Here is a 9,578-nt window from a genome sequence, read left to right as displayed (position 1 = left end):
GTTGTGTTATCTTAATCCGACAAGGTGAGGCGCTTGCTGTGTCTATTGATGCTTGCTGTGTCTATTGATGCTTTGTTTCTTGCAGTTTTTAACTCTATTCCTATAACACTTCATTCTTGATGACACCATTGATGTTTACTTGTCTTTTTTGTTATTTCAGGTTTCCGATGATGCTTTTAACAATCAGTGATGGCTTTCACTGATCATCCTTTAGTGTTCTCAAGCGACACAGATCATCACCAAGCATAACACAAGGTTAGAATTTTCAACTTTTTTTATTACCGGTTTTATTTGTTTTTATTTTGTTTTTGTTTTAGTTCTGTTTTCAAATGATCTTAATCTAAGATTTGTTTTAGTATTCATATGATCTTTTCTCTTTTTTTTTTATTGGTGTTATTCATTTATTTGGTTTGAGTGTAGTTAAGTGTCGAGTCAGTCATGATGGATGCTTGTTGTTTGTTGGTTGTGATAAATACCATTAGTACTTGATTAGGGTCTAGGGAAGTCGACATCAAACTTATTGTGTGATGGTTCAGGGTTTGTTGGTTGTTGTGGGAACGGGTAGAAACTTAAATTGAAAACTTTAACACACTAGTTTAAAAAGTAAACTACTAACTCAGATTGTAAATAAAGGGATAATTGATAAGTAAAACACAAAACACAAAACATAAACACCAAACACAAAAAACGAAACCTCAACAAGCTTTCCTTCTCCTTCTAATACACACACGAAGCAACAGCTATGGATTCAGAGGACTCGTTGAATCCATATCGTTTCTCTGCTAGCTTCTACGATCTCCTGCAAAGTCAACATGATACCTGCAACCACATTGACTCTCCTAATGAGAGTCAATGTTCTGATGTCCCACCTGCAGCTCCATCACCTGTTGGTAACCGACGAGCAAGGCATACTTGGTTACCAGCAGATGATGTGATGCTTGTGTCTGCTTGGCTAAACACAAGCAAGGACCCGATAACATCAAACGAGCAGAGACTTGGAGCCTTTTGGGGAAGGATTGCGACCTACGTATCTAAATGTCTGAATGTTGTAGGTCGACCATTTAAAGATTCAAGTCATTGTAAGCAGCGGTGGGGTAAGATCAACGACAATGTTTGCAAGTTCGTTGGATGCTATGAAGCTGCGACAAGGGAGAAATCTAGTGGGCAGAATGAAGATGACGTTATGAAGCTAGCACACCAGATCTTCTTCAATGATCACAATGTCAAATTCACCTTGGAGCATGCATGGCGATCAGAAGTGGTGTGCTTCCACATCTCCTAAACAGTTACAAGATGATTTGGTTGAGAATATTTGGGCAAAATTTGGAGAATACCCTTAAGCATTTGCTCTTTTTATGAATTTTACTTCTCTTTTATTATGTTTTAATGTTTCCTATGTTTAAAATTTTATGAAATGAAATAATTTTATAAACATATATCTCAAATGCAATAAATCCATATTCTAATTTAAATTTTTATTTTTCAAAAAAAAAATTAAAAAAATTAAGAGACTCAAAATAAGAACCCACCATTGGGGGGAAAACTTTTACACTACCGGAAAATTGGGCACTGATAGCAGTGGGTTATAGCGTTTATTGATGTTTTGCTATGGTTAAGGTTTTAATAGCGTTTGAATTTAGGTAAATGCTATAGATATATCAAAAACGGTGACACTTAGTATAAATAGCATAAATTAAATTAAAAAACGCTATCTAAATAGAAAGGAGAAAGTTTAATTATAAGATTATTTTGTCCTGCTTAACACTTAGTGAAATTTCACTCTCCCTCCACTCTTGTTTCCATTATCCCTCCACTCTCGTTTTCACTCTCCCTCTCGTTTAATTTCAGCTCGTCTCTCTGTCTCCCTCTGTTTTCACTTTCTAATTTCGCATCGTCATCGATTTTAATCTCTCTCCCTCTCGTTTTCATTCTCTCTTCCCTCTTGTTTCGCTTTCTAATCTCGATTCTATATCCAAATCGATTTACAAAGCTGTCCGTCTCTCAGTCTCCCATCGACATCGATTTCCAAAGATAGAGTAAAAGTTTTCGATTAAAGGTTAGTTTTGGTTATTCAAGTTTTAGATTGAAATATACAGTTTAGGGTTTACATACTGATTTTTGAGAAAAGGGTTTTTGAAATTTTTAGGATTATTCTTTCAATTTGGGGCTAATATTATAGGGTTTAGGTTTGAATTTGGTCAAATTTATTAGGGGTTCGTTTCAATTAAGGATTTCAATTTAGTTTAATGTTTTTGTTTCACTATTACTGTGTCTGATTTCACAAATCTGTATTCGTACAACTTTGGTCTGGGAGCTGTTGCGGTGTTGCAATATGGACAAGTTTTGGGTTTGGCTTCCGAGGTACTGACAAGTATTTTACTATTGTCAAAAAATTCAACACAGTTTATAATGCTAATCTGATGCTAATCAAACTTTTAATATTTTTGTAAATTACAGAGCAAGCGTTGAGTATGAGGAAGGTTCACACATGCTTTTGTGTTTGAATCGGTAAAGAGGTTGGGTAATCCTCTGCAAATGTTGTGTCCATGTATCGATTGTCGGAATTTATGTCATCAAGATATAAACACGGTACTGGATCATTTGGTAATTAGAGGTATGGATCAGAAGTACAAGATGAATACTTGTTGGAGCATTCATGGAGACATAAGGGTTGAGAATACAGTTGATGATCAAAGTGCTGACTTAGAAGCCTATGAGTTGTTTAGATCTGCCTTCTTTGAAAATGAAGACAATTTACAGTCTTCAAATACGAATGGAGAACAACCTGTAGTAGTTAAAGGCGAAGAAGAATTCGAGTTTAAGAAGAAGTTGGAGGATGCAGAAACTCCTTTATACTCGGGCTGCCAAAACTACACCAAAGTTGCTGCAATTATGGGACTCTACCACATCAAAGTTAAGAGTGGGATTTCAGAGAATTTCTTTGATCAGATTTTGCTTATGGTTCACGACATGCTTCCTGAAGATAATGTGCTTCCAAGATCCACATATGAGATTAAGAAATTCTTGAAGATATTTGGTTTTGGTTATGATGTTATTCATGCTTGTAAGAATGACTGTATTCTATACCGGAAGCAGTATGAGGAGATGAGTAGCTGCCCAAGATGTGGTGCTTCAAGATGGGAAATTGATAAGCATTCTAGTGAGACAAAAGAATGGGATTCCAGCAAAGGTACTTAGGTACTTCCCAATAAAAGAAAAATTCAAGAGGATGTTCAGATCGAAGATAATGGCTAAGAATTTGCAATGGCATTTTGGAAATGGTTCTGAAGATGGAACAATAGACACCCAGTGGACTCATTGACTTGGGCACAAGTCAATGCTAAATGGCCACAATTCGCTGCTGACCCGAGAAACCTTCGACTTAGTATATGTACAGATGGGGTGAATCCTTTTGCTATCCAGAACACCAAGTATAGCACATGACCAGTATTTTTGGTCAATTACAATATGCCTCCAACTATGTGTATGAAGTCAGAGAACATAATGGTAACCCTTCTGATTCCTGGACTAACTGCACCGAGTAACAACATCGATGTCTATCTGGCTCCTCTGATTGATGATCTGAATGATTTGTGAAATGAAGGTATCCAAGTATTTGACTCATTATCCCAGGAGAATTTCAAACTAAGAGCAATACTGTTGTGGAGTATCAGCGATTATCCAGGTTTGGGGACCTTGGCTGGTTGTAAAGTTAAAGGGAAACAAGCAATTTGATGAAGTGAAGATTGCATGGCAACTTGATAAGCTCATTTTGGACAATGAAATGGCCTATCCAACATACAAAAAGACCACTGGGTCATCGGTAAAACTTTTAATAGTCTATTGTTATAAATACTATTAAGATGTAGCTAAATCATGTTGATATTTGTAGATTATCTTTTTTTAAAACATCGTTCCACATGATACAGATGCAGAAGATAATAAAATCCACATCTATACTTGGAATAAGGATGATGAATTAATTGCTGAGGGTCGTCTACGGTCAACTGACCCAAAAGAATTGGTAAACGACATTCCATTGGGTCCGAATGCTGCTATTGTCACAGTTGATAGGGTATTTAAAAAAGATGAATATCTGTGGAGGCCAACTGCTGAAATGTTGGTGATTGGTGATGCACTTGGTGAGAACATCCCATGGCCTATCCATAATATTCAAATGGCTTATAGTGTACAAGCAAGCATGGATGAAAGGATGTCAAAAAGTAAATCACCTGGGGTAAAACTCTACACTTTCTTAGTCTTAAAAATATATGTTGTATTGATGTTGTGATGGACTTGTGATAAGATTGTCTTCAATTTTCTTTGTAGAGTGTACAAGCAAGCAAAGATGAAATGATTTCAAAAAGTAGATCACATGGGGTAAAACTTTAAATCTTCTTAATCATTTCTGAAATTTTCTACTTCAATTGAATGATTTGTTGTTTGACTGGACTGGTGATTAATTGTCTAGAATTTTCTTTGTAGAGTGTAGGTAACAGCTCTAACACCAACACAAATGAGAAGAAAAGGTGCATTCTTTTAGATTGCAATGGATATGGGGAAAATGTTGCAGAAGGTCGAGTTTTCTCAACAAATCTAGAAGATAGAGTTCATTTTGTCGCTTTGTGTCCCAATGCAAGTAAGGTTTGAGTTGATGTTCCTACGATTGATGATGCTCCAGTTTGGAGAGCAAATTCAGAAATTAAAATCATTGTTGATGCTTTGGGTAGTATAATAGCTTGGCCAAATGACAAACTTGTTTACATTTAAAACTCTGATCGATCTTGTGCTTTTATTTTGTGTGAGGGTACTTGTTGTTTGTTTCACACATGTACGTTTGATGATTTAATCAATAATCATTTATGAAAATTTGGTTTGATCCAAAATGATGGGTAATGCAATATAGCCAAAAAGAAATTATTAATCAGGTTCTCATTGCAAACAAAAGATAGCAGTCCAATTTATTGCAAAGCTAAACTGCTACAATATACATATCAATTATAACGTATAATTAAAGAAAAGATAACGCTTATAAAAAGCTATTATAAAATCTACAATTGCATATTATAAAGCGCTATCGTAAAGAACTATACAGTAGCATAACAAAAAAAACGATACAATATATCGTGAACCTATAGTCGCGGTCAATTACATAGCGTTTCTAACTTCGCTACTATAAACATAGATAGCGTTTATTGGACGCTATCAATGCCCAATTTTCCTGTAGTGTTAATTAACAATCACAAAGTTCTTAATCTACTCAAAACACAAAATCTATTAATAAACAATCTTAAGAGGCCCTAAAATATATCCCCCATTGGGGTTGCCCTAATATAGTAAAATACAAGTTTCTAAGAAAGTTTACAAATTCAAAATTTTTTATGAAGAATATCATTTTCATTGATTTTTATTTTTGAAATATAAATTGAATAATCTAATGAATTTACTAGATATATTCATTAATATTTTAGAATGTAGTTAATGTAAAATATCAAATAACGAAATAAACAAATGCATTTTGTTATATAAGTAAAAAAAAAAGGAAAAAACAGATGTAAATGATTACCAATTAAAAATTGTAAGAAACAAGAAAACTAAATTGTGCATACAAAATGAAAAGACAAAAACGTGAGAAGGATAATAATAAATGAAACAAATGATAATGGAAATATCAAACACATTATCCCTAACATCATCTTCTGCGTAACTAAGATCATCTCCAATGAGACTTTTTAATTTTATTTCTTGGCTTTAATATGATTAAAAATAAATTAGAAATGACAATATTACTAAGAAGAGCTTCTAATTAACACGTTCAAGAATCCCTAAAAAGCATCGACGTGCTCAAAAAATGTTGGGTATAATTTTTGATAAAAAAAAAAATTGTACTCACTTATTTGTTTTTCTTCTCTCTCGCAACGGAGGTTGCAAAATTGATTGAGATTTTTCTCAATGATCTGTTGGAAGTGGAGTAGATTGATTCGATTTTTGGACACGGTATCAAAGAAGGATGGTATGATGGAAGAAGTATTGCATTTGCAGTGATTATTTTGGTCCTCATCACATGTAATTTAAACTTGTTTCACTTAAATGTGAGCATTTTTATATGCTTTATCTGGAGATTAGTCAAATATACAATTTCTGGTTATTGTGTCTCTCGTCCTTTTGAAATCACTTTTACCATTTCACATTGCATAGTTATTGTGGCTCTATAAACTTTGAATTGTCTATACCTACCTTCTGCTTTATGGGTAAGCTTTGATATAGGTAGATAATTTTTATTGATTGCATTGTGTTTGGTGTATAGAAGAAATTCTTGTTACGTGTTGATTATGAATTTCTACATCATACTTATTGTTCTATGCTTAGTGTTTATGGTCTTTGAGTTCAATGTTTGGTTGTGTTATATTAGGTAAATGTTTACTTTGACATTGATTGCTATTAACAAAAACCACCAAAACGTTTCTCTTTCTTTGACATTGATTGCTAATAACCACACAAACCAAATCATTTTCAAACTAAGTTAAAGGGTGGGGACCAGGGTTCGAGGAACGCCTCGCGCACCAATAACCTACTGGTGGATTTGGATATCCACAGTGAGGGGTTAGGATCGATGCCCTGCAGGGCCAGCTTGGGGTCCGTCGGGGCGGCTAGCGGGGGGCTAGTGGGATCCACGGGACGGGTTATCACATGTCCACCTGGTGTTAAGGCTTCAAAGAGAAAAAACAAGAATATGAAGAAGACAACCACTGATGATGAAGATAGCAAGTATTTGTTGGAGTTAGAGGCGATGTGGTAGCTAAAGGAAAAAGATTTTTCTTTGAAAGAGAATATTAGCAATCGTAACCTCCTTGAAATGATACTTGCAAAAACAGAGCAACTAACTGATCTTGATATAGCTTTAAAGGACAAGCTAATTATTGACAATTTTTCAAGCTAATTAGTTTCTGTTCTATTGAAGTCAGTCATTGTAATCGGTTTGTTTTTTTGATGTTTCATGTAATCTATTTATGTTCTTGATGTTTTATTGTAATCTTTTTCGGTTCTTGGTGTTTTAATGTCATATGTTTATGTTATTGAAGTTTTGACGTGATGTTTAATCTAATTTTTCAGTTTGTGTGTATTAGATTGTGTTTATGTGCTTTCGATTACCAACCTTTATGTGTTCTTGCAAAGTAAAACTGAAATTGATTGTGTTTTTGTGGCTCGTGACATGAAGAGATAAGTATTCTTGTGACATGAAGAGACAAGTAAACACATGTTTGTGACAGGAAGAAACAAGACTGCTCGTGACATGAAAACACAAGAAAAATTGGTCCTCGTGACAAGAAGAAACAAGAAAAAGGGACTTGATGCTTGTGATTGTTGCTTGTGATCCATCTCCTCTCCTCCTACTACGATTCAAAAATGTTTATTACTTCTTCTTGTACAACTCAATAGCTCCATATCTTTTTCTTTTATCACTCCATAACTCCATGTCTTCTTTTTTATTTTCATCTTCGCCATATTTAAGAAATAAATGGCATCTTCTTCTAGTAATAATTTCAAGAATTTTGACAAAATGTTTGATGAGAAATTTGATCAAGTGTACGTTCAAGCGTTCGATCATATTGTTTCTACCCGTGCTGATCACCAACAAGCAAGAAAGCCAAGGAAAAAAGAGTCTATATTACAAGAAATCGTGAAGATGGACACATCCGCTTGTGGAACAATTATTTTTTGTGAAAATGCAATATAACCTCCTCCATTATTTTGTCGTCGTTTTAGAATGAACAAGTTTTTGTTCATGCGTATTATTGATCAACTCTCCAATGAAATTCCATTCTTTCAACAAAGAAGAGATGCTACCAGAAAGTTCGGTCTCTTTGCAATACAGAAGTGTACAACAGTAATTTGTATGATGGCATATGGTTGTGAGCTGATGCGGTAGATAAATACCTCTGCTTGCTGAAATCACTGCGATTTCAAGCTTGAAAAATTTTGTTGAAAGAATCATAAATTTATTTGGAGATGAGTATCTATGGAGACCCATACCAGAGGTTCTTCAACATTTACTCAATATTGGAGAGCTATGAGGATTTCCTCGGAAGATAGGAAGCATCGATTGTAAAAATTGAGAGTGGAAGAATTACTCGACCGCATGGAAAAGTCAATATACACGTGGATCTGGAAAGCCAACCATCGTTTTAGAGGCTGTAGCATCACAAGATCTCTTGATATGACACACATTGTTTTGGCCCTCTAGATACATTAAATGATATCAATGTTTTTGATCGCTCTATAGTTTTTGATGATATATTACAAGGTCATGCTCCAAAAATCAATTACATTGTTAACGGCCGCGCATATCATTTGGCTTACTATCTTAATGATGATATTTATCCAAAATGGGCTACTTTTATCCAATCTATTCAGATTTCACAAGATCTACATGCAAAGCATGCCCCAAAGGGCCAAACACATTAATAGTCACGACAAGTTAGTATGAAAATATGTATAATTTTGAATGACTATTTCAATAATTTATAGATTAAAATTATTATAATAAATTAAAAAATTATTATATTGCCTAGAACATGCATAGTACTAAAAAATTCTCATATTTTTTATAGAACATGGGTAGAAAAGTGAACGAAATTTACAAACTTGTCAAAAACTCTCTTCCACTTTTTTTTTACAAAATTCATAACAAAATTGATTTCATACAAGCTATAGGAAATTCATGTATCCCAAGATTTTTCTACGTTTCTAGCCAATCAAATATTCATCGGAAAGAAATCAACGGTGTTAAGTTGCTTCACAAGAATGTGTTGAGATGGTCAAAAATGTTACAAGACAACCCATCAGCTTTCTCTTGTGCAATTACTTTGGAAAAACCACGTACTTACCAGCATTGTCCATAGATACAAAGGACGATAAAAAGCCGAGAAAGGCGAGTGACATGTTTTATTCTTTCAACAGCTCTCATATAACTTCATTACTATATTTTCCAGTTTCATTACAATGGAATAGCCTTGGAATATCATGAATTGGAATGACATAAGCGGGCGATACATGTGAGTGTACCTAATCAAACAAGTGGTAAAAAACACTTTTCTTGCCTATTTCTCCATTCCCATTGATCCCAAGATTCTTGTTAACCTTTTGAATATGTTACTATTTGAGTTGCATCCTAACTTTTTGGGCTTATTCCTAGATTTGAGTTTGACTTAAATAAGCCCAGTTACAGAAATCCTACTATATTAATTGGGAAGTACAAATATAAAACTAACCTTATAAAGTGTAAGAAATTACGTATTTTTATGCACAATCATTATGGAGAGCCTCAAGACACCCCATTGTAGGATTAATTGAAACTACAGCAACCATTGAGGTAAATATTGACAAAGTGTTGCAATGCAGTCTGAATGACAATGCCGCTTTCACGAATCAGTAACCAATTTGGTTATTATGACGGATGTGGAAAATTTGAAACCTGCTAGTCTTCCAACAACGTAATCAGTCATGGAATCAAACCATCAAAGCAGCTTGGAATGACACTGAAGAAAGGATTAATGCAGAGGCGTATCTCATATCCC

At 34.3% G+C, this 9,578-nt stretch overlaps 1 protein-coding gene across 1 annotated transcript; it reads left to right on the top strand.

Moving 5' to 3' along the window:
• LOC104793911 (glutathione S-transferase T3-like) lies at nucleotides 743-1,282 on the top strand. Its single transcript, XM_010520331.1, has one exon. The coding sequence runs from the start codon at nucleotides 743-745 to the stop codon at nucleotides 1,280-1,282; it is 540 nt and encodes a 179-aa protein (XP_010518633.1).

Source organism: Camelina sativa, chromosome 6 (genome assembly GCF_000633955.1).
Source record: "Camelina sativa cultivar DH55 chromosome 6, Cs, whole genome shotgun sequence".
NCBI classification, from domain to species: domain Eukaryota; kingdom Viridiplantae; phylum Streptophyta; class Magnoliopsida; order Brassicales; family Brassicaceae; genus Camelina; species Camelina sativa.
The sequence above is the reverse complement of the archived record's forward strand: the minus strand, read 5'-3'. Positions and strand labels throughout refer to the sequence as shown.